General features: G+C 44.4%; 1 protein-coding gene across 1 annotated transcript in view; it reads left to right on the forward strand.

The window, feature by feature from the left end:
• MYLK (myosin light chain kinase) overlaps positions 1-25,199 on the forward strand; it is a 246,733-nt gene that overhangs the window by 160,440 nt on the left and 61,094 nt on the right. Inside the window, exons 20-21 of the mRNA XM_063429182.1 lie at positions 19,650-19,777; positions 20,451-20,604. Of these exons, the coding sequence (XP_063285252.1) occupies positions 19,650-19,777; positions 20,451-20,604 (282 nt within the window). The remainder of the gene's footprint in view (positions 1-19,649; positions 19,778-20,450; positions 20,605-25,199) is intronic.

Here is a 25,199-nt window from a genome sequence, read left to right on the forward strand (position 1 = left end):
TATAGTGGGTGAGTATATTGTGAGGGTGTTTATAATGTGTGTTATAGTGGGTGAGTATATTGTGAGGGTGTTTATAATGTGTGTTATAGTGGGTGAGTATATTGTGAGGGTGTTTATAATGTGTGTTATAGTGGGTGAGTATATTGTGAGGGTGTTTATAATGTGTGTTATAGTGGGTGAGTATATTGTGAGGGTGTTTATAATGTGTGTTATAGTGGGTGAGTATATTGTGAGGGTGTTTATAATGTGTGTTATAGTGGGTGAGTATATTGTGAGGGTGTTTATAATGTGTGTTATAGTGGGTGAGTATATTGTGAGGGTGTTTATAATGTGTGTTATAGTGGGTGAGTATATTGTGAGGGTGTTTATAATGTGTGTTATAGTGGGTGAGTATATTGTGAGGGTGTTTATAATGTGTGTTATAGTGGGTGAGTATATTGTGAGGGTGTTTATAATGTGTGTTATAGTGGGTGAGTATATTGTGAGGGTGTTTATAATGTGTGTTATAGTGGGTGAGTATATTGTGAGGGTGTTTATAATGTGTGTTATAGTGGGTGAGTATATTGTGAGGGTGTTTATAATGTGTGTTATAGTGGGTGAGTATATTGTGAGGGTGTTTAGAATGTGTGTTATAGTGGGTGAGTATATTGCGAGGGTGTTTAGAATGTGTGTTATAGTGGGTGAGTATATTGTGAGGGTGTTTATAATGTGTGTTATAGTGGGTGAGTATATTGTGAGGGTGTTTATAATGTGTGTTATAGTGGGTGAGTATATTGTGAGGGTGTTTATAATGTGTGTTATAGTGGGTGATTATATTGTGAGGGTGTTTATAATGTGTGTTATAGTGGGTGAGTATATTGTGAGGGTGTTTATAATGTGTGTTATAGTGGGTGAGTATATTGTGAGGGTGTTTATAATGTGTGTTATAGTGGGTGAGTATATTGCGAGGGTGTTTATAATGTGTGTTATAGTGGGTGAGTATATTGTGAGGGTGTTTATAATGTGTGTTATAGTGGGTGAGTATATTGTGAGGGTGTTTATAATGTGTGTTATAGTGGGTGAGTATATTGTGAGGGTGTTTATAATGTGTGTTATAGTGGGTGAGTATATTGTGAGGGTGTTTATAATGTGTGTTATAGTGGGTGAGTATATTGTGAGGGTGTTTATAATGTGTGTTATAGTGGGTGAGTATATTGCGAGGGTGTTTATAATGTGTGTTATAGTGGGTGAGTATATTGTGAGGGTGTTTATAATGTGTGTTATAGTGGGTGAGTATATTGTGAGGGTGTTTATAATGTGTGTTATAGTGGGTGAGTATATTGCGAGGGTGTTTATAATGTGTGTTATAGTGGGTGAGTATATTGTGAGGGTGTTTATAATGTGTGTTATAGTGGGTGAGTATATTGTGAGGGTGTTTATAATGTGTGTTATAGTGGGTGAGTATATTGTGAGGGTGTTTATAATGTGTGTTATAGTGGGTGATTATATTGTGAGGGTGTTTATAATGTGTGTTATAGTGGGTGAGTATATTGTGAGGGTGTTTATAATGTGTGTTATAGTGGGTGAGTATATTGTGAGGGTGTTTATAATGTGTGTTATAGTGGGTGAGTATATTGCGAGGGTGTTTATAATGTGTGTTATAGTGGGTGAGTATATTGTGAGGGTGTTTATAATGTGTGTTATAGTGGGTGAGTATATTGTGAGGGTGTTTATAATGTGTGTTATAGTGGGTGAGTATATTGTGAGGGTGTTTATAATGTGTGTTATAGTGGGTGAGTATATTGTGAGGGTGTTTATAATGTGTGTTATAGTGGGTGAGTATATTGTGAGGGTGTTTATAATGTGTGTTATAGTGGGTGAGTATATTGCGAGGGTGTTTATAATGTGTGTTATAGTGGGTGAGTATATTGTGAGGGTGTTTATAATGTGTGTTATAGTGGGTGAGTATATTGTGAGGGTGTTTATAATGTGTGTTATAGTGGGTGAGTATATTGCGAGGGTGTTTATAATGTGTGTTATAGTGGGTGAGTATATTGTGAGGGTGTTTATAATGTGTGTTATAGTGGGTGAGTATATTGTGAGGGTGTTTATAATGTGTGTTATAGTGGGTGAGTATATTGTGAGGGTGTTTAGAATGTGTGTTATAGTGGGTGAGTATATTGTGAGGGTGTTTATAATGTGTGTTATAGTGGGTGAGTATATTGTGAGGGTGTTTATAATGTGTGTTATAGTGGGTGAGTATATTGTGAGGGTGTTTATAATGTGTGTTATAGTGGGTGAGTATATTGTGAGGGTGTTTATAATGTGTGTTATAGTGGGTGAGTATATTGTGAGGGTGTTTATAATGTGTGTTATAGTGGGTGAGTATATTGCGAGGGTGTTTATAATGTGTGTTATAGTGGGTGAGTATATTGTGAGGGTGTTTATAATGTGTGTTATAGTGGGTGAGTATATTGTGAGGGTGTTTATAATGTGTGTTATAGTGGGTGAGTATATTGTGAGGGTGTTTATAATGTGTGTTATAGTGGGTGAGTATATTGTGAGGGTGTTTATAATGTGTGTTATAGTGGGTGAGTATATTGTGAGGGTGTTTATAATGTGTGTTATAGTGGGTGAGTATATTGTGAGGGTGTTTATAATGTGTGTTATAGTGGGTGAGTATATTGTGAGGGTGTTTATAATGTGTGTTATAGTGGGTGAGTATATTGTGAGGCTGTTTATAATGTGTGTTATAGTGGGTGAGTATATTGTGAGGGTGTTTATAATGTGTGTTATAGTGGGTGAGTATATTGTGAGGGTGTTTAGAATGTGTGTTATAGTGGGTGAGTATATTGTGAGGGTGTTTATAATGTGTGTTATAGTGGGTGAGTATATTGTGAGGGTGTTTATAATGTGTGTTATAGTGGGTGAGTATATTGTGAGGGTGTTTAGAATGTGTGTTATAGTGGGTGAGTATATTGTGAGGGTGTTCTATTTTGAGATGCAGACTGGGTTTACAAGGAATTTTGTGGCTCGGGGAGGGCAGTATATGTTTATAGATGGCGGTCAGACAAACAGGGCAGAAGTTGGAACTGTTAGCGCGAGGAATTTAAATGGAGATATTTAATGGTTTACTTCCTGTTGTGTCGCCTGGGAGGTTCGTCAGCAGGAAAATGCTTTGAGGGTAATTGTTTGGGAACATTTATTTACTCAGTCCTGCATTACAACGGTGATGACTGAATATGTTCTATTCAATTGAAAGTCTTAAACTCGTGATATCCAACCAAGTGTAGACACTTTTATCACAAATACAAGTAATTTCCTTACAGTGACTGGAATCGCAGAATGTGGGAACCAATCAAAAGGTATCAGATCCATATCCTACATACCAATAACACGGCATTACATCTACATCCTACATACCAATAACACGGCATTACATCTACATCCTACATACCAATAACACGGCATTACATCTACATCCTACATACCAATAACATGACATTACATCTACATTCTGTATACCAATAACACAGCATTACATCTACATCCTACATACCAATAACATGGCATTACACCTACATCCTACATACCAATTATACGGCATTACATCTACATCCTACATACCAATAACATGGCATTACATCTACATCCTACATACCAATAACACGGCATTACATCTACATCCTACATACCAATAACATGGCATTACATCTACATCCTACATACCAATAACACGGCATTACATCTACATCCTACATACCAATAACATGACATTACATCTACATTCTGTATACCAATAACACAGCATTACATCTACATCCTACATACCAATAACACAATTACATCTACATCCTACATACCAATAACACGGTATTACATCTACATCCTACATACTAATAACACGGCATTACATCTACATCCTACACACCAATAACACAGCATTACATCTACATCCTACATACCAATAACACGGCATTACATCTGCTTCCTACATACCATTAACACGGCATTACATCTACATCCTACATACCACAATAACACAACACAACATTACATCTACATCCTCCATACCCATAACACGGCATGACATCCACATCCTACATACCAATAACACAGCATTACATCTACATCCTACATACCCATAACACAACATTACATCTACATTCTACATATCAATAACACAACATTATATCTACATCCTACATACCAATAACATGGCATTAAATCTACATCTTACACACCAATAACACGGCATTACATCTACATCCTACATACTCATAACACGGCATTACATCTACATCCTACATACCAATAACACAGCATTACATCTACATCCTACACACCAATAACACGGCATTACATCTACATCCTACATACCAATAACACGGCATTACATCTACATCCTACATACCAATAACACGGCATTACATCTACATCCTACATACCAATAACACGGCATTACATCTACATCCTACATACCAATAACACGGCATTACATCTACATCTTACATACCAATTATACGGCATTACAACTACATCCTACATACCAATAACACGGCATTACATCTACATCCTACATACCAATTATACGGCATTACATCTACATCCTACATACCAATAACATGGCATTACATCTACATCCTACATACCAATAACACGGCATTACATCTACATCCTACATACCAATAACATGGCATTACATCTACATCCTACATACCAATAACACGGCATTACATCTACATCCTACATACCAATAACATGACATTACATCTACATCCTACATGCCAATAACATGGCATTACATCCTACATACCAATAACACAGCATTACATCTACATCCTACATACCAATAACACAATTACATCTACATCCTACATACCAATAACACGACATTACATCTACATCCTACATACCAATAACACGGCATTACAACTACATCCTACATACCAATAACACGGCATTACATCTACATCCTACATACCAATTATACGGCATTGCATCTACATCCTACATACCAATAACACGGCATTACATCTACATCCTACATACCAATAACATGGCATTACAACTACATCCTACATACCAATAACACGGCATTACATCCACATCCTACATACCAATAACACGGCATTACATCCACATCCTACACACCAATAACACGGCATTACATCCACATTCTACATACCACTAACACGGCATTACATCTACATCCTACATACCAATAACACGGCATTACATCTACATACCGTTTTCCTGGCACTGCATCTCCCATCCCAGGTTGCTGAGGGGGTTAAAACCGCTTCAGTGACTTACCTGTATCCAGCGCCGATGTCCCTCGGTGCTGGGTCAGGCTCGCCAACTCTCCTCCCCTGCTGACGTTAGTTGGCGGGGGAGACCTAATGCGCATGTGCGGCAATTGTCGGGCGTGCAACCATATTACACCGCCCCATATGAAAGCATTAGCGATGCTGGAGGTTCTCATGTAGGATGCTGGAGGTTCTCATGTATTGCGTGAGGAAGTCCAGCGTCGTTTAAAACACTAAAAGTGTTTTAAGAACCCGAAAGCTCCTCTAGTGGCTGTCTAATATACAGCCACTAGAGGAGGACTTAACCCTGTTAGGCAATTCGTGCAGTTTATGAAAAACTTCACTAATTACACTTGCAGGGTTAAGGGTTGTGGGAGTTGGCACCCAGACCACTCCAATGGGCAGGAGTGGTCTGGGCGCCTGGAGTGTCCCTTTAAACATTTAAGAAAGAATGACTGAATTAATCTCTTATTTTGTAGATGAAAGTAACTCCAGTTTATCTCCAGTAAACCGTCTTCACATTATGGGTACTAGCTTTTTGGTTCTGGTTCCGTCTCTGTCTTAATGAAATGCCTTGCTCTCTGTCTCATCGGTTGTATGCTTCTTATCTTTTGGTTGGTTCTTTAAGTTTATTAATGTTGAGATAACCGTCTTTACTCTCATAAACAACCCTCCTCTGATTTTACTCCTGAATCTTCTCTGGAAATCCTAATGTGATCCTCGATGTGTCTAATTGTCACAATGTAGATAATTAAAGTGATTTACTGCTGAATGTGAAGTTTTATAGTTTAAACAGATTGTTTTAATGTGTGGAAGTTTGCAAATCAGCCCGATCGGTGAGCCGTTAATCCACTGTGTGACAATATGTCCTAGATTCGTCTTGCCTTTGATGAGAATGGGTTAATCGTGGCTTCCCATCCCATTTTGGGAGACTGTTTGAAAACCACGATTTATTGCATGTGTCTAGAAATATGCTTTTTCTAACTTTTATTTCTTCCTATTGAAGACATTTTCAATGGTGACCCTTTGAAGTTTCCAAGTTCTTTCTAATCCTCCTCGTTTTAATTCCTCTTCACTTTTGAAGTGCCTCGTTCAGATGATCAGATTTTCCCGAGTTCCCACTTTGACATCCTTCCCAGTTTCTCCTGTGCCCACCATGTCCTCTCACTGTCTGATAGCCTCAGGACTGCTGCTGACAGTTGGATAAGAGAGTAAAGTGGTCATGTCTCCCATTTAACCCATTATATTTCAGACACATGGCTTAGTGATGCTTAATGATTACAGAAGCAGGAATACATTTGGCCTGTGATGTAGCAGCTTGCAACATCATACATTCCTCCCAGAAGTTGTAATAATGGATTGTGACATCACACGTTAACTACAAAAGTTTAATTCATGTTATGTGACATCACCCAACTCCTTTAACAAACTGGAATAATGTACGCATTCTCCTGCCTTGTCACAACAACAAAAGCAGGGATATTAGATAGCACAATTATACATATTGCATGGAGTCGGAGATGGTACAGCACAATTTTAGAGCATAAAGAGTGAGAGAGCATGCTAATAGAGGCTACTTAACATCATGGTAGTTAGTCAAGAGTAGGTTTAGTAGTCGTGCTAGGATATTTTATGAGTAAATCCACAAAGTGGTAGAGAGTAGTTAGAATAGAGTATCGGAAGAAGGTAGCCCCTGGACTATACTCTTTGAATTGCAGCGGCAATGCACATGTCATAACAAGACACCTACCTAATCAATAAGTAGAAACATCATATAAAAAAAACAAAAAACACAGAGCCATGTTAGCCAGCATGGCGGTATCCTTAGTATAAGGTTGTCTCTGGCATGGAACTCTGAGCTGTTCAAGGCAGGAGCTAAGAGTGAAATCCCTCCGGCCCCAAGCTATGTAGAAGGTCTACATCGCAAAGCCACAGACTCAGGTACTCTGGCATGAGGCCAAGTCGCTCCAATTCAAGGGAAGGCAGAAGCTCCTGGTGGTACGTCCCCGCCAGCGGTGGTGGTTCTTCAGTCTCTGTGGTAAATGCAGGGGAAATAATCCCTGGTGTCCTTGAGCCCAGACGGGCATAATTTAACTGATCCAGGTGCTTAATGAGGGGTAGTGCCCAGAGGGGGTCCACTCACCTCCCATAGCTCTTGGCTGTGATCCTCCTCCCGGTTCTGACACAGTGTTACCGGAACACGTGCCTCGAGTTTTGGCCAAACTCTTGCAAACAGCATGTCGACGTTGTGTAGTAGTTGCTCAAACGTGTCATGGAGGGTCATATTAATTTGTGTCAAGCCAGGCTCATGAGGAATAGAAGCAGCCACCATTTTAGGAGAAACTGCAGCAATTTGAGCTTGTGTCTGGATAGCTGCTTATAGCTGACAGAGGTATGTGGAGTAGGTCCGGGGTAGAAAATAGCCTGCCCTTCGATGGGTCCCTGCTCAGATCTCAAGCTGGTTTTAGCTCATCTTGTGCCATTACAGAGAGAACATCTCTGAAACATATCAGACTAGTCCCACCCATACGGGCAGTCCAGATCCGAAATGCCAGCAAGTTCCCTCTGCACTAGAGACACAGCAACCCAAGACGATCGTTTCAGCCTTGTTAGGCATCATCAGTGAGGCTTAGCTGATATCTCCCTAGGCACCGTGAGCAAGGGGTCCACGTCTGGATTACCCTTTAAAATTATGGAGAGCAAAAAAACGGGGGGCGCAAGAGAATTACATCACAAATTACTTCCCGGACCTGAAATAATGGTTTGTGACATCAGTATGTGATGTCATACATTCCTTACACACACTGCATGTGATGTCACTCATTTTTTAAGTAGTATGTTATGTCTGACATTCCTTACATACACTGCATGTGATGTCAGCCATGTTTCACATACTCAGTAAGTGATGTCACACATTCCTTACATATATTACATGTGATGTCACGCATTACTGACCATCATAAAGAACATTTAGTATATTAATAGCAGCATTTAGCGGACTTTGTAAAGCATAATAAAGGTTTAAGTAATATTCGGGTTAATGTTCTAAAATACTTGTATTAATTGTTCATGGGACACAAAACATAATTTTCTGAACTTTTTCCTGAATCTTCACTAGTTTACGATAACTCTTCCTGTTTGTATTTTGCTCTGTGAAAACTGATCTCTTTAACAGAAAAAGAAAAAATCCCAATCTACGTTAATGCTTTCGCTTGAATTCCTGTGTCACCCATTATCCTCTGTGCCCCCTCCACCCTCTGTGTTACCCATTATCCTCAGTGTCACCCATTACCCTCTATGTCACCCATTATCCTCTGTGCCCCCTCCACCCTCTGTGTCACCCATTATCCTCAGTGTCACCCATTACCCTCTATGTCACCCATTATCCTCTGTGCCCCCTCCACCCTCTGTGTCACCCATTAGCCTCTGTGCCCCCTGCACCCTCTGTGTCACCCATTATCTTCTGTGCCCCCTCCACCCTCTGTGTCACCCATTAGCCTCTGTGCCCCCTGCACCCTTTGTGTCACCCATTATCCTCTGTGCCCCCTCCACCCTCTGTGTCACCCATTATCCTCTGTGCCCCCTGCACCCTCTGTGTCACCCATTATCCTCTGTGCCCCCTCTACCCTTTGTTACCCATTATCCTCGGTGTCACCCATTACCCTCTATGTCACCCATTATCCTCTGTGCCCCCTCCACCCTCTGTGCCCCCTGCATCCTCTGTGTCACCCATTATCCTATGTGCTCCCTCCACCCTCTGTGCCCCCTGCACCCTCTGTGTCACCCATTAGCCTCTGTGCCCCTGCACCCTTTGTGTCACCCATTTTCCTCTGTGCCCCCTCCACCCTCTGTGTCACCCATTATCCTCTGTGCCCCCTGCACCCTCTGTGTCACCCATTATCCTCTGTGCCCCCTCCACCCTCTGTGTCACCCATTATCCTCTGTGCCCCCTGCACCCTTTGTGTCACCCATTAGCCTCTGTGCCCCCTGCACCCTTTGTGTCACCCATTATCCACTGTGCCCCCTCCACCCTCTGTGTTACCCATTATCCTCGGTGTCACCCATTACCCTCTATGTCACCCATTATCCTCTGTGCCCCCTCCACCCTCTGTGTCACCCATTATCCTCTGTGCCCCCTGCACCCTCTGTGTCACCTATTATCCTCTGTGCTCCCTGCACCCTTTTTGTCACCCATTATCCTCTGTGCTCCCTGCACCCTTTGTGTCACCCATTATACACTGTGCCCCCTCCACCCTCTGTGTTACCCATTATCCTCGGTGTCACCCATTACCCTCTATGTCACCCATTATCCTCTGTGCCCCCTCCACCCTCTGTGTCACCCATTATCCTCTGTGCCCCCTGCACCCTTTGTGTCACCCATTATCCTCTGTGCCCCCTGCACCCTTTGTGTCACCCATTAGCCTCTGTGCCCCCTGCACCCTCTGTGTCACCCATTATCCACTGTGCCCCCTCCACCCTCTGTGTTACCCATTATCCTCGATGTCACCCATTACCCTCTATGTCACCCATTATCCTCTGTGCCCCCTCCACCCTCTGTGTCACCCATTATCCTCTGTGCCCCCTGCACCCTCTGTGTCACCTATTATCCTCTGTGCTCCCTCCACCCTCTGTGCCCCCTGCACCCTCTGTGTCTCCCATTATCCCCTGTGCCCCCTGCACCCTCTGTGTCTCCCATTATCCTCAGTGCCCCATCAATCACCAGCTCCCACCCAGGCAGGGAGAATGATTTGGCTGCACTTTTCCGCCTACTTTTTTACCTACTGCACTTACTGTACCTCCCTATACTGTAATGTAACCTGTAAAGTGCTGAGTACACCTGTTAGCTCTATATAAATATAATATACATACACTGTATACCTACTGCACTTACTGTACCTCCCTCTACTGTAATGTAACCTGTAAAGTGCTGAGTACACCTGTTAGCGCTATATAAATAAAATATACATACACTGTATACCTACTGCACTTACTGTACCTCCCTCTACTGTAAGGTGGCCCGTAAAGTGCTGAGTACACCTGTTAGTGCTATATAAATAAAATATACATACACTGTATACCTACTGTACTTACTGTACCTCCCTTTACTGTAATGTAACCTGTAAAGTGCTGAGTATACCTGTTAGCGCTATATAAATAAAATATACATACACTGTATACCTACTGCACTTACTGTACCTCCCTCTATTGTAATGTAACCTGTAAAGTGCTGAGTACTCCTGTTAGCACTATATAAATAAAATATACATACACTGTATACCTACTGCACTTACTGTACCTCCCTCTTCTGTAATGTAACCTGTAAAGTTCTGAGTACACCTGTTAGCGCTATATAAATAAAATATACATACACTGTATACCTACTGCACTTACTGTACCTCCCTCTTCTGTAATGTAACCTGTAAAGTACTGAGTACACCTGTTTGCGCTATATAAATACAATATACATACACTGTATACCTACTGCACTTACTGTACCTCCCTCTACTGTAATGTAACCTGTAAAGTGCTGAGTACACATGTTAGCGCTATGTAAATACAATATATATGCACGGTATACCTACTGCACTTATTGTACCTCCCTCTACTGTAATGTAACCTATAAAGTGCTGAGTACACCTGTTATCGCTATATAAATAAAATAGACATACACTGTATACCAACTGCACTTATTGTACCTCCCTCTACTGTAATGTAACCTGTTAGTGTTATATAAATAAAATATACATACACGGTATACCTACTATACTTACTGTACCACCCTCTACTGTAATGTAACCTGTAAAGTGCTGAGTACTCCTGTTAGTGCTATATAAATATAATATACATACACTGTATACCTACTGCACTTACTGTACCTCCCTCTACTGTAATGTAACCTGTAAAGTGCTGAGTACACCTGTTAGCACTATATGAATAAACTATACATACACTGTATACCTACTGCACTTACTGTACCTCCCTCTACTGTAATGTAACCTGTAAAGTGCTGAGTACACCTGTTAGCGCTATGTAAATTTAATATATATGCACGGTATACCTACTGCACTTACTGTACCTCCCTCTATTGTAATGTAACCTGTAAAGAGCTGAGTACACCTGTTAGCGTTATATAAATACAATATACATACACTGTATACCTACTGTACTTACTGTACCTCCCTCTACTGTAATGTAACCTGTAAAGAGTTGAGTACACCTGTTAGCACTATATAAATATAATATCCATACACTGTATACCTACTGCACTTATTGTACCCCCCTCTACTGTAATGTAATCTGTAAAGTGCTGAGTACACCTGTAAAGTGCTGAGTACACCTGTTAGCGCTATGTAAATATAATATATATGCACGGTATACCTACTGCACTTACTGTACCTCCCTCTACTGTTATGTAACCTGTAAAGTGCTGAGTACACCTGTTAGCGCTATATAAATAAAATATACATACACTGTATACCTACTGCACTTACTGTACCTCCCTCTACTGTAAGGTGGCCTGTAAAGTGCTGAGTACATCTGTTAGTGCTATATAAATATAATATACATACACTGTATACCTACTGCACTTACTGTACCTCCCTCTACTGTAATGTAACCTGTAAAGTGCTGAGTACACCTGTTAGCACTATATAAATATAATATACATACACTGTATACCTACTGCACTTACTGTACCTCCCTCTACTGTAATGTAACCTGTAAAGTGCTGAGTACACCTGTTAGTGCTACATAAATAAAATATACATACACTGTATACCTACTGTACCTCCCTCTACTGTAATGTAACCTGTAAAGTGCTGAGTACACCTGTTAGCGCTATATAAATAAAATATACATACACTCTATACCTACTGCACTTACTGTACCTCCCTCTACTGTAATGTAACCTGTAAAGTGCTGAGTACACCTGTTAGTGCTATATAAATAAAATATACATACACTGTATACCTACTGCACTTACTGTACCTCCCTCTACTGTAATGTAACCTGTAAAGTGCTGAGTACACCTGTTAGTGCTACATAAATAAAATATACATACACTGTATACCTACTGCACTTACTGTACCTCCCTCTACTGTAATGTAACCTGTAAGGTGCTGAGTACACCTGTTAGTGCTACATAAATAAAATATACATACACTGTATACCTACTGCACTTACTGTACCTCCCTCTACTGCAATGTAACATGTAAAGTGCTGAGTACACCTGTTAGTGCTATATAAATAAAATATACATACACTGTATACCTACTGCACTTACTGTACCTCCCTCTACTGTAATGTAACCTGTAAAGTGCTGAGTACACCTGTTAGCGCTATATAAATAAAATATATGTAACGGAATGCAGGGTAACAGCATACGATATCCGTTGGTACATCTAGGAAATCCACAGTCAGAGTAGAAAGCAAGGCAATGTTCCCAATCCTCCCAATAACCGGACGAAACACAGTTTGGGAGTCAACTAACTCGGTTTATTCACAGGCAGCATATTTATACAGTTCCCCATGCAAGGGGTTTCCAGACAGTAATTCCAGGGGATTTCTCCCAACATGCACTGTGACTTTCCCAACAGGCCTTGCTGCACGAGACAGATACTCCCACTAAAATGGACGCTTAAGTGGATTATCTCCTCGTGCAGCAAAACCGACAATTGACATTAAAATACACAATTCACACAATATTCGGTACTTTATAATAATTGAACGTTCGGTAGATAGCTGGGGTCGGAGCGCACACTTTGGGAGAATACCGCTCCGATCCCAGCTGAATTGACCGAACGCCGCACATAATACAGTAAAACATTAAAGAGGGTTTAAAAGTACCGAATAAGTACGGGACGTATAATGTACCGAACGCGGGACTCCCGAACGCCCTGAAAGTCCAGCGGTGTTCGAATTATTGAGTAGCCGTTTTCCATTCCAGGCTCTCGACGACCGAACACCGCTGCAGAGACAAGGGATCCAAGATGGCCGACCGCCGCATGGTCGGTAGTCGAACGACGGCCACCTAGGAGAGCCCTTAATTACCGATTGCAACAATGTTGCAATCGGTTAATTGGTGCCACACGACCTGTGAATGTGTGGTCTACCTGGGGAGTCCACATTCGTACGGCGAACGGCCAGGATAGCCGTGATTCGTCGTATGAATGCTTTGTATGCTGGCAGCATACGGCTGCCAGCATGCGAACGGCCATAGAGCAATACACATACATTTAACGTTATACATTAGATTTTCAGCCTACGGACAACCGGTACTGTATGTAGTTCAGAAGTGGCTAGTTTTGCCACAATGCTCCCCCAGAACCAAGCCGGCATACACAGTCTGATCCCAACGGATCGGCTTGGGGATGTCCGGGAGAGTACTCACAGATCACTTCTCGAGTTCAGTCTGTCTGGATAACCCGTCAGCGTTACCGTTTTGTTTTCCTGGCCGGTAATGGATAGTAAAGTCAAAGGGCTGCAGCGCCAAGCTCCAGCGCAGCAGCCTGGCATTGTCTCCAGACACACGGTTTAGCCACACTAACGGGTTGTGATCTGTGAGTAAGGAAAAAGGTTGTCCGTACAAATATGGCTGTAACTTTTTAAGGGCCCACACCACGGCCAGGCATTTTTTCTCGATGGCGGCGTAGCTCACTTCACGAGGCAGCAACTTGCGGCTTAAATAGGCTACGGGGTGTTCTCCGCCATCGGCTCCCACTTGGCTCAGTACTGCCCCCAATCCAAACATTGAAGCGTCTGTGTGAACAAGAAATCTTTTAGTTGGATCAGGAGCAGTTAACACAGGAGCATTAGTGAGAGCAGTCTTGAGTTGTTGGAATGCCTGCTCACACTCTGGGGCCCAGACAACCAGTCGGGGAAGGTTCTTCTTCGTCAGGTCGGTTAGGGGTTTGGCCAGGGTGCTATAGTCAGGGACAAACTTTCTGTAATAGCCGGCTGTTCCTAGGAACGCCAACACCTGGGTCTTAGTCCTGGGGGTAGGCCACTTGGCTACGGCCTCAATCTTGGCTGGCTCGGGCCTCTGCTGCCCACACCCTACACGGTGGCCCAGATACTGCACCTCGGCCATACCTATGTGGCACTTGCTAGGTTTTAGCGTTAACCCGGCCTCCCCAATGCGATCTAGTATCGCCCCTATGTGGTGTAGGTGGTCTTCCCAGGTCTGGCTAAAAACGGCTATATCGTCTAGATAGGCACAGGCATACTCCTGAAAACCGTCCAGTAGTCGATCTACCATCCGCTGAAAGGTAGCCGGAGCGTTTTTCATCCCGAAAGGCATGACCTTGAACTGGTACAGGCCAAACGGGGTGACAAACGCCGACTTGGGGATGGCGTCATCGGCTAGAGGGATCTGCCAGTACCCCTTACACAAATCAATGGTAGTGAGATACTGGCCCCGTGCCATCTTATCCAACAGCTCGTCTATCCGGGGCATCGGGTAGGCATCAGACACCGTTTTGTCATTTAGCCTCCGGTAGTCAACACAGAATCGGGTGTGCCATCCTTTTTAGGTACCAGGACTACCGGCGATGCCCAGGGGCTATCGGAGGGTTCGATGACCCCTAGCTGCAACATTTCGTCTAGTTCGGCTTTCATATGGGTACGGACGGATTCCGGAACCCTATATGGAGCCTGGCGCATAGGTAGCTGTCCCGGGGTCTCCACTCGGTGGGTGGCTAGCGGAGTGTACCCAGGTAAATTGGAGAAGGTAGTCCCCTTTGCTGCAATCAGCGCCTGTACCTGGGCACGCTCCTGGGGGCTTAGCCGCTCCCCCAGCTGAACTCCCTGGGAGGGCTCTATCTGTTCCTCGGGTTCTAGTAGGTCGGGTAAGGGTAGATTTTCCTGATCCTCTACGGAGGAGGCACATATTGCCGTCACATCCTCTATCCTCTCATGGTAGGGCTTGAGCATGTTCACGTGGAGCATGCGTCTCTTCCCTACCCCTGAGCAGGGGGCGATCACATAGGTAGTGTCGCATCGTTGCTCCACTACCTGGTATGGGCCTTGCCAGATGGCCTGCAGCTTATCTGTGCGGACGGGCTTTAAGATCAAAACCTTCTGTCCCACCTGAAAGCTGCGGTCCCTGGCTCCTCTATCGTACCAGCGACGTTGGCGTTGCTGGGCCGCCTGGAGGTTGGTGTGTACAGCCTGAGTCAGCGCCTCCAGACGGTCCCTGAACTCCAGGACGTATGACACGATAGGGGTTTCGTTAGTGGTACTCTCCCCTTCCCAGTGTTCCCTAATCAAGTTCAAGGGTCCTCGCACCCTCCTCCCAAACAGTAGCTCAAACGGGGAGAATCCTGTCGACTCCTGGGGGACCTCTCTATAGGCAAAGAGTAGGTGAGGTAGAAACCTCTCCCAGTCTTTGTGGGTCTCCCCGAACGTCCGAAGCATCTGCTTCAGCGTCCCGTTGAACCTCTCACATAGCCCGTTGGACTGGGGGTGGTAGGCGGAATTAACTATTGGCTTAATGCCACACACCTTCCACATATGTTGGGTAACTTCGGCCGTAAATTGGGTACCTCGATCCGAGATTATCTCTTGGGGAAAACCTACTCGGGAAAATACCTTCATTAAGGCTTCTGCTACGGTCTCCGCGTGGATATTAGAGAGGGACACGGCTTCGGGGTACCGGGTGGCGTAGTCCACTATAGTTAGGATATACCTTTTGCCAGAGGGACTGGGTTTTGGCAGGGGACCTACGATATCCACTGCTACTCGGCTGAAGGGTTCTGCTATGATGGGCAGGGGGCATAGCCTGGCTTTGTGGCGATCCCCTCGTTTACCTACACGCTGGCAGACGTCGCAGGAGGTGCAATATTGGCGCACATCCTGAGAGATCCCGGGCCAGAAGAAGGCATGGGTCAAACGGTATCGGGTACGGGTCATCCCTAGGTGTCCTGACAAGGGGATGTCATGAGAAATTCGCAGCAGCTCCTGTCTATACTTCTGGGGTACCACTAGCTGTTTATTAGTTAAGGTGACAGACCCCCCCACATCTTTTGCCGTGACACGGTATAGCAACTCTCTTTCCCAGATGAACCGCTCCCCCTCTAACCCTGCTTGGTCGGTTTGTGCCCGGTCTCTATATACTTGGAGAGTGGGATCGGTCTGGACTTCGGTCGCAAAGGTAGTCGGGGTATCCCAGGACATGGGGGTCAGTTGGGGAACATGGTCTCTTACCTGAGCCTCAGAGTGCATCGGTGTAGCCGTGGTGCGAGCCTGTTGCCGGGTGGTTACGGGAAGGGCTTCCTGGTACGGGGCCTGGGGAATAAAAGCGGAAGTCATTTGGCCCAAGTCATTCCCCAGTACAACATCGGCAGGTAAATTCTGCATCAGCCCCACTTCTACGGTCCCCTCTCCCACACCCCAATCCAAATTAACTTTGGCAGTAGGTAACCGGTATACTGCTCCCCCGGCCACCCGTACTGCCACGGAGCCGCCAGTGTGGGTTGCGCCTGGTACCAAATGGGGTGCAACCAAAGTTAAAGTGGCTCCCGAATCCCGGAGCCCTTGCACCTCCTTCCCCTCCAGGGTCACTAGCTGCCGATGATGTTGTCGGTTGTCGGTGGCTCGGACGGACATTACTTCGTGCAGCACCCCAAGAGGCTCCTCAATTTGAGCGCTCAGCAATTCTTGGGTGGCGGGTGCTACCTGGTAATGGTGCGCAGCAGCCCTGGGTGCCAAATTTTGTCGCACCTGGTTCCAAGCTTGTCGGCTCCGGTTTTGGGTGCACTCTCGAGAAATGTGCCCCCACTGCTTGCAGGTGTGACACTGAATGTTAGCCCGGCCGTTGTATCGGGAGGGGGTTGGTGGAGTATTCAGTGCCGGCCTGTGCAGGGGTGCGGTGGGGCCGGTAGGGATAAAATTATTGGGTGGCCCGGTAATCCGAGGGAGAGTCTTATTTTGGGCACCGTGATGCCTCCTGGCATCAAAATGCTGATCCGCCAATTTAGCGGCTTCGGGTAGGGTGAGTGGTTTCCGGTCTCGCACCCATTCTTGTGCTTCTGGAGACAAACCATTAAAAAACTGTTCCAGCAGCATTAACTGCCTCAACTCCTCCATGTTAGTAGCGTTGCTGGCCTGTATCCAGCCTAGTGATGCTTGGTCCAGCTTGTGCGCCCATTCTGCATGAGAATCTTTCTCAGGCTTGCGCAGGCCCCGGAATTTCCGCCGGTATGCCTCTGGGGTAATAGCATACCTCTCTAAGATCGCCCTCTTTACTTTAGGGTAATCCTTACTGTCCTCTCGGGGTACAGCACGGTAGGCTTCAGCCGCCCTACCCGATAATTTGCCTGCCAGCAGCGGCACCCATGTGGCGGGTTCCAAATCGTGCAAATCGCACAGCCGCTCAAAGTCCTGCAAATACCCATCGATTTCGTCCTTTTCTTCACAAAACGCTTTAAATGCGTGATGTGGGACTTTGGGCTTTACCTGTCCGCAGGTGGAGGCAGTAACCGACTCTGCCCTAGGCGGGGTCGCTGGTGTGCTGGTCGCCATCAGATAATCCTGTACATCCGATACCATCACGGTCAGTATTTCCAGCGGTACTGGTTGCGGTAAGAACTCCAACCTGGTTCGTAGCTCTTTTTGGAATGGGGTCTCTTCCTTGGCTGGTCGGGGTGTAGTGCTGCGGGCTCTGTCTCCCTCCATCAGTTCAGCGATCAGCACAGCCTTAGATTTGTTGCTGGCTATCTTACCCCTGGCTTCCAGTAGCTCTTTTAAAGTTTGTCGTTTTAGTATGGTATAATCAATCTCCATACGAATTGCCCTTGCTTTCCTTGTTCGGTAGTTCCAGTTTACACGAACGCTGCTTTTTCGGCTGTAAGGTTCGGATCCCGTCGCTTGCCACCAATTGTAACGGAATGCAGGGTAACAGCATACGATATCCGTTGGTACATCTAGGAAATCCACAGTCAGAGTAGAAAGCAAGGCAATGTTCCCAATCCTCCCAATAACCGGACGAAACACAGTTTGGGAGTCAACTAACTCGGTTTATTCACAGGCAGCATATTTATACAGTTCCCCATGCAAGGGGTTTCCAGACAGTAATTCCAGGGGATTTCTCCCAACATGCACTGTGACTTTCCCAACAGGCCTTGCTGCACGAGACAGATACTCCCACTAAAATGGACGCTTAAGTGGATTATCTCCTCGTGCAGCAAAACCGACAATTGACATTAAAATACACAATTCACACAATATTCGGTACTTTATAATAATTGAACGTTCGGTAGATAGCTGGGGTCGGAGCGCACACTTTGGGAGAATACCGCTCCGATCCCAGCTGAATTGACCGAACGCCGCACATAATACAGTAAAACATTAAAGAGGGTTTAAAAGTACCGAATAAGTACGGGACGTATAATGTACCGAACGCGGGACTCCCGAACGCCCTGAAAGTCCAGCGGTGTTCGAATTATTGAGTAGCCGTTTTCCATTCCAGGCTCTCGACGACCGAACACCGCTGCAGAGACAAGGGATCCAAGATGGCCGACCGCCGCATGGTCGGTAGTCGAACGACGGCCACCTAGGAGAGCCCTTAATTACCGATTGCAACAATGTTGCAATCGGTTAATTGGTGCCACACGACCTGTGAATGTGTGGTCTACCTGGGGAGTCCACATTCGTACGGCGAACGGCCAGGATAGCCGTGATTCGTCGTATGAATGCTTTGTATGCTGGCAGCATACGGCTGCCAGCATGCGAACGGCCATAGAGCAATACACATACATTTAACGTTATACATTATATTTTCAGCCTACGGACAACCGGTACTGTATGTAGTTCAGAAGTGGCTAGTTTTGCCACAATATACATACACTGTATGCCTACTGCACTTACTGTACCTCCCTCTACTGTAATGTAACCTGTAAAGTGCTGAGTACACCTGTTAGCGCTATATAAATAAAATATACATACACTGTATACCTACTGCACTTACTGTACCTCCCTCTACTGTAATGTAACCTGTAAAGTGCTGAGTACACCTGTTAGTGCTACATAAATAAAATATACATACACTGTATACCTACTGCACTTACTGTACCTCCCTCTACTGTAATGTAACCTGTAAAGTGCTGAGGACACCTGCTAGTGCTATATAAATAAAATATACATACACTGTATACCTACTGCGCTTACTGTACCTCCCTCTACTGTAATGTAACCTGTAACGTGCTGAGTACACCTGTTAGCGCTATATAAATATGGTTTTGATAGATACAGTTAGGGAAAGCAGGGGATCCCATACTGTGGATTGTTCATTGCCACGCTAGGCCATTATTAGGATTATGTGTAAGGATGTTCGGGCTAACGTCCTTCTTGTTTTCTGACTTACAGCATCTCCACCTCAGATCCTTCAGTTTCCCGAGGACCGGAAGGTGCGAGCCGGGGAATCGATGGAACTCCTGTGTAAGGTGGCAGGAACACAGCCCATTAAGTGCATGTGGATGAAGTTTAAGAGAGAGGTATTTTTGTAATGACAAGTTTTGTTTTATTTTCACTTTATGATATATTGCTCTATCGGCATTAAAGGGACACCGCAGAACCCTAATCAAAAAAGGAAGGGTAATAGGCGCTCACTATAGTAACCAGGCAGCAGTATACAGGACAAGGATTCCCCAACCTTGTGAGTGAAATAGCAGAAAAAGAGAGGGCGTATACCGCGCTTATTGTTTTAAAAGTAAAATATACAAAAATACATACATATGTTCTTGGATATTCCAATTAATCGTGACCTCAAAGAGAAATAGAAATAAAAAGATAATAGCGCAATACAGCAAATATAGTTTAAGAAATAGATGATAAGTAACTAAGTACAGTCCACTCACATGAAGTAGAGCTATAACAGAGCTCTACTGTAAAGCGCTTGGACGGTACAATCCCCGTCTTTGGATTTGTGGTGGTTGCCGCAGATGTTTTCAAGGTGCCAAGTGTATAGTTGGTATAAAAAGAAAAGATAGCAGCAATATGGTGAAGTAAGTCCAAATGGTAAAATAAATAGTAAATAGTAATGTACTTACACTTTCCAGAGCATGTAACCTGCTCTAGTGTAAACAGCTTAGGTGGTATGATCCCCACCAAGGATATACAGGATACCAGGAAATGAAGATTATAAAAACATGTTTTTTCTTGTGGCAGATTAAAGAAAGCGAGTTTATTAAAGTGGAGAGTACGGAGGACACCAGTAAGCTGACCATCTCCTCGGCCCGGCAGGAGCACTGCGGTTGCTACACACTGGTGGTGGAGAACAAGCATGGAAGCAAGCAAGCACAGGTCAACTTAACTGTGTTCGGTAAGTCTCACTTACCTTGATTTCCTGCCTGGGATTGTTATATTTTGTGTATGTGGCTTCTATATAAAATGAGGGATCACATTTACTTTCTTTATGAAAGAAACTGTTTACTAGGAAGTCAGCGTTCTTGTACTGTAAGTGTCACTGTACTGACTACGGCAGTGTTCCTTTATTAAGACAGCCAGCATTCCTGTATTGCAATGTGTTGGAGTACTGCATTAAATGGCCCAATGTTCCTGTACGAGGTGTGATAGTGTTCTTCTCCTGGACGGGCCAGTGTCGCCCCACTAGGCATACCAGCGTACCCCTACAAGGTATTCCAGCGTTCCCCTACTAGGTATTCCAGCGTTCCTCTACTAGGCATTCCAGCGTTCTCCTACTAGGCATGCCAGCGTTCCCCTACTGAGTATTCCAGCGTTCTCCTACTAGGTATTCCAGCGTCCCCATACCAGGCATGCAAGCGTTCCCCTACTAGGCATGCCAGCGTTCCCCTATTAGGTATTTTAGCGTTCCCCTACTAGGTATTACAGCGTTCCCCTACTGGGCATGTCAGCGTTCCCCTACTAGGTATTCCAGCGTTCCTTTACTAGGTATGCCAGCGTCCCCGTACTAGGTATTCCAGCGTAGCCCCACTAGGTATTCCAGCGTCCCCGTACTAGGTATTCCAGCACTAGGTATGCCAGCGTCCCCGTACTAGGTATGCCAGCGTAGCCCCACTAGGTATTCCAGCGTTCCCCTACTAGGTATCCCAGCGTTCCCCTACTAGGTATGCCAGCGTAGCCCCACTAGGTATTCCAGCATCCCCATACTAAGAGTTCTATCAATGTGGAGCTCTGTCATACACACATATACTGCACATTACTGGGAGTTTTATTGCTGTGGAGCACTGAAATTCCCATTTCAGTATGTGGTTTGTGGTGTCTGTTATTAGTATTTTATATCTTACTGATGGTAGGGGGCTGTTATTGCGATTTCAGTATGTGGTTTGGGGTGTCTGTTATTAGTATTTTATATCTTACTGATGGTAGGGGGCTGTTATTGCCATTTCAGTATGTGGTTTGTGGTGTCTGTTATTAGTATTTTATATCTTACTGATGGTAGGGGGCTGTTATTGCCATTTCAGTATGTGGTTTGGGGTGTCTGTTATTAGTATTTTATATCTTACTGATGGTAGGGGGCTGTTATTGCCATTTCAGTATGTGGTTTGGGGTGTCTGTTATAGTATTTTATATCTTACTGATGGTAGGGGGCTGTAATTCCCATTTCAGTATGTGGTTTGGGGTGTCTGTTATTAGTATTTTATATCTTACTGATGGTAGGGGGCTGTAATTCCCATTTCAGTATGTGGTTTGGGGTGTCTGTTATAGTATTTTATATCTTACTGATGGTAGGGGGCTGTTATTCCCATTTCAGTATGTGGTTTGGGGTGTCTGTTATTAGTATTTTATATCTTACTGATGGTAGGGGGCTGTTATTGCCATTTCAGTATGTGGTTTGGGGTGTCTGTTATTAGTATTTTATATCTTACTGACGGTAGGGGGCTGTAATTCCCATTTCAGTATGTGGTTTGGGGTGTCTGTTATAGTATTTTATATCTCATTGATGGTAGGGGGCTGTTATTGCCATTTCAGTATGTGGTTTGGGGTGTCTGTTATAGTATTTTATATCTTACTGATGGTAGGGGGCTGTTATTGCCATTTCAGTATGTGGTTTGGGGTGTCTGTTATTAGTATTTTATATCTTACTGATGGTAGGGGGCTGTTATTGCCATTTCAGTATGTGGTTTGTGGTGTCTGTTATTAGTATTTTATATCTTACTGATGGTAGGGGCTGTTATTGCCATTTCAGTATGTGGTTTGGGGTGTCTGTTATTAGTATTTTATATCTTACTGATGGTAGGGGGCTGTTATTGCCATTTCAGTATGTGGTTTGTGGTGTCTGTTATTAGTATTTTATATCTTACTGATGGTAGGGGGCTGTTATTGCCATTTCAGTATGTGGTTTGGGGTGTCTGTTATTAGTATTTTATATCTTACTGATGGTAGGGGGCTGTTATTGCCATTTCAGTATGTGGTTTGGGGTGTCTGTTATTAGTATTTTATATCTTACTGATGGTAGGGGGCTGTAATTCCCATTTCAGTATGTGGTTTGGGGTGTCTGTTATAGTATTTTATATCTCATTGATGGTAGGGGGCTGTAATTCCCATTTCAGTATGTGGTTTGGGGTGTCTGTTATTAGTATTTTATATCTCACTGATGGTAGGGGGCTGTAATTCCCATTTCAGTATGTGGTTTGGGGTGTCTGTTATAGTATTTTATATCTTACTGATGGTAGGGGGCTGTAATTCCCATTTCAGTATGTGGTTTGGGGTGTCTGTTATAGTATTTTATATCTTACTGATGGTATGGGGCTGTTATTGCCATTTCAGTATGTGGTTTGGGGTGTCTGTTATAGTATTTTATATCTTACTGATGGTAGGGAGCTGTTATTGCCATTTCAGTATGTGGTTTGGGGTGTCTGTTATAGTATTTTATATCTTACTGATGGTAGGGGGCTGTTATTGCCATTTCAGTATGTGGTTTGGGGTGTCTGTTATTAGTATTTTATATCTCACTGATGGTAGGGAGCTGTTATTGCCATTTCAGTATGTGGTTTGGGGTGTCTGTTATTAGTATTTTATATCTCACTGATGGTAGGGGGCTGTAATTCCCATTTCAGTATGTGGTTTGGGGTGTCTGTTATAGTATTTTATTTCTTACTGATGGTAGGGGGCTGTTATTGCCATTTCAGTATGTGGTTTGGGGTGTCTGTTATAGTATTTTATATCTTACTGATGGTAGGGGGCTGTAATTCCCATTTCAGTATGTGGTTTGGGGGGTCTGCATTCTGCGAGTCATGAGATGAATGTGTTTTGTCGCCTGCGCCCCAGTTCGGTGCAGTGTAACGTTATATAGTATGCATTCCTGGACAGCCTGGCCGCTTCGCATTGTTATTTTAGCTATTTATAACACAACCTTCCTTTCCAGCACTTTATTTATTATACCGCATGTTTATTTCAGGCAGCTATCTGTAGCCGTGCACATTTAATTTAATTAAACCCAGACGGAGATACATTAACCGTTTCAATGCATGTGCGGCTGCTTTCAACTGTGCACTGGAACTGAAAGAGTTAAAATACAAACATTGATTGATTGGTTGATCAATCAATAGGGAACTGTGAGACAATGATAGTAAATACAGAGTGTTATCTGTGTATATATACCGCTCCTTCTATCCAATATCACCCTATACTAACCAGCCACCACTAACCGTTAAATGTGTTATTGCCTAATGCAGGGGTAGTCAACCTTTTAATGCCTACCGCCCACTTTTGTATCTTTGTTGATGGTAAATATTCCTTACCGCCCACCAGTGCCACAGTAACTCATTTTACAGTGCAAGTGCGATATTTTTTCTTTCTTTTTTTTTTTGAAAGGAGGGTTATTTTTTTTAAATATGTACTTAAATATATATATTTCTTTTTCATTTTTTCTATTCTATTTTTTTCTTTGTATGTGTGTGAAGGCTGCTTTGTGTGTGTGTGAGAGGTGCAGTGTATGTGAGGGGGCATTGTGTGTGTAAGGGGGCAGTGTGTATGTGAAGGGTGCAGAGTGTGTGTCTGAGGGGTGTTGTATGTGTGTGAAGGGTACTATGTATGCATATGAAGGGTGCTGTGTGTGCGTGTGAAGGATGCTGCGTGTGTGTGTTTGTGAGAGGTTCTGTGTGTGAGGGGTGCTGAATGTGTGTGAAGGGTGCAGTGTGTGTGAAGGGTGCAGTGTGTGTGTGCGTGTGAAGGGTGCAGTGTGTGTGTGTGTGTGTGAGGGAGGCAGAGTGTGAAGGGTGCTGTGTGTGGGTGAGGAGGCAGTGTGTGTGTATGTGGTGCAGTGTGTGGGTGAGGGGGCAGTATGTGTGAGAGGTGCACTGTGTGTGTGGGGGGTGCAGTATGTGTGAGGGGGTGCAGTATGTGTGAGTGATGCAGTGTATGTATTAGAGGTGATGTGTGTGTGTGAAGGGTGCAGTGTGTGTGAAGGGTGCAGTGTGTGTGAGGGGGCAGTGTGTGTGTGTGTGATGGGAGCAGTCTGTGTGTGTGTGTGTGTGTGAGGGTGCACTGTGTGTGAGGGGGCACTCTGTGTGTGTGTGTGAGGGGGCAGTGTGTGTGTGTGTGTGACTGAGGGGTGTAGTGTGTGTGTGAAGGGTGCATAGGGTCTATGCTGTGTGTCGCTGGGTGAGATGTGAAAATCTATCTTAATGTCTCCCCCTGCTTTCTTCTTACCTTTTACGAGGGAAGGGGGAGATAATGCTGCAAGCTCTGGTTGTCCAGTAGTTGCATGTTCACTTTAGTCTGCAGCTCCTGCGGCTGCAGGCTGACTCTACTGTGCTCCTACGAGCACAGCATCGTATTGGAGCATTGCCATGGTAACACGCGACAACGCTCCAACCAGCCTGCTCGCAGGAACAACACAGAGCTTTCCAGGCCCTTCCCTCTCTCTGCTGGAACTATGTGCCAGCGGGCCGGTGAGCGAGATGTTTGATCTCTTCACCAGCCCGAAAGGGC

The sequence above is a fragment of the Pelobates fuscus genome, chromosome 8 (genome assembly GCF_036172605.1).
Source record: "Pelobates fuscus isolate aPelFus1 chromosome 8, aPelFus1.pri, whole genome shotgun sequence".
In the NCBI taxonomy this organism is placed as follows: domain Eukaryota; kingdom Metazoa; phylum Chordata; class Amphibia; order Anura; family Pelobatidae; genus Pelobates; species Pelobates fuscus.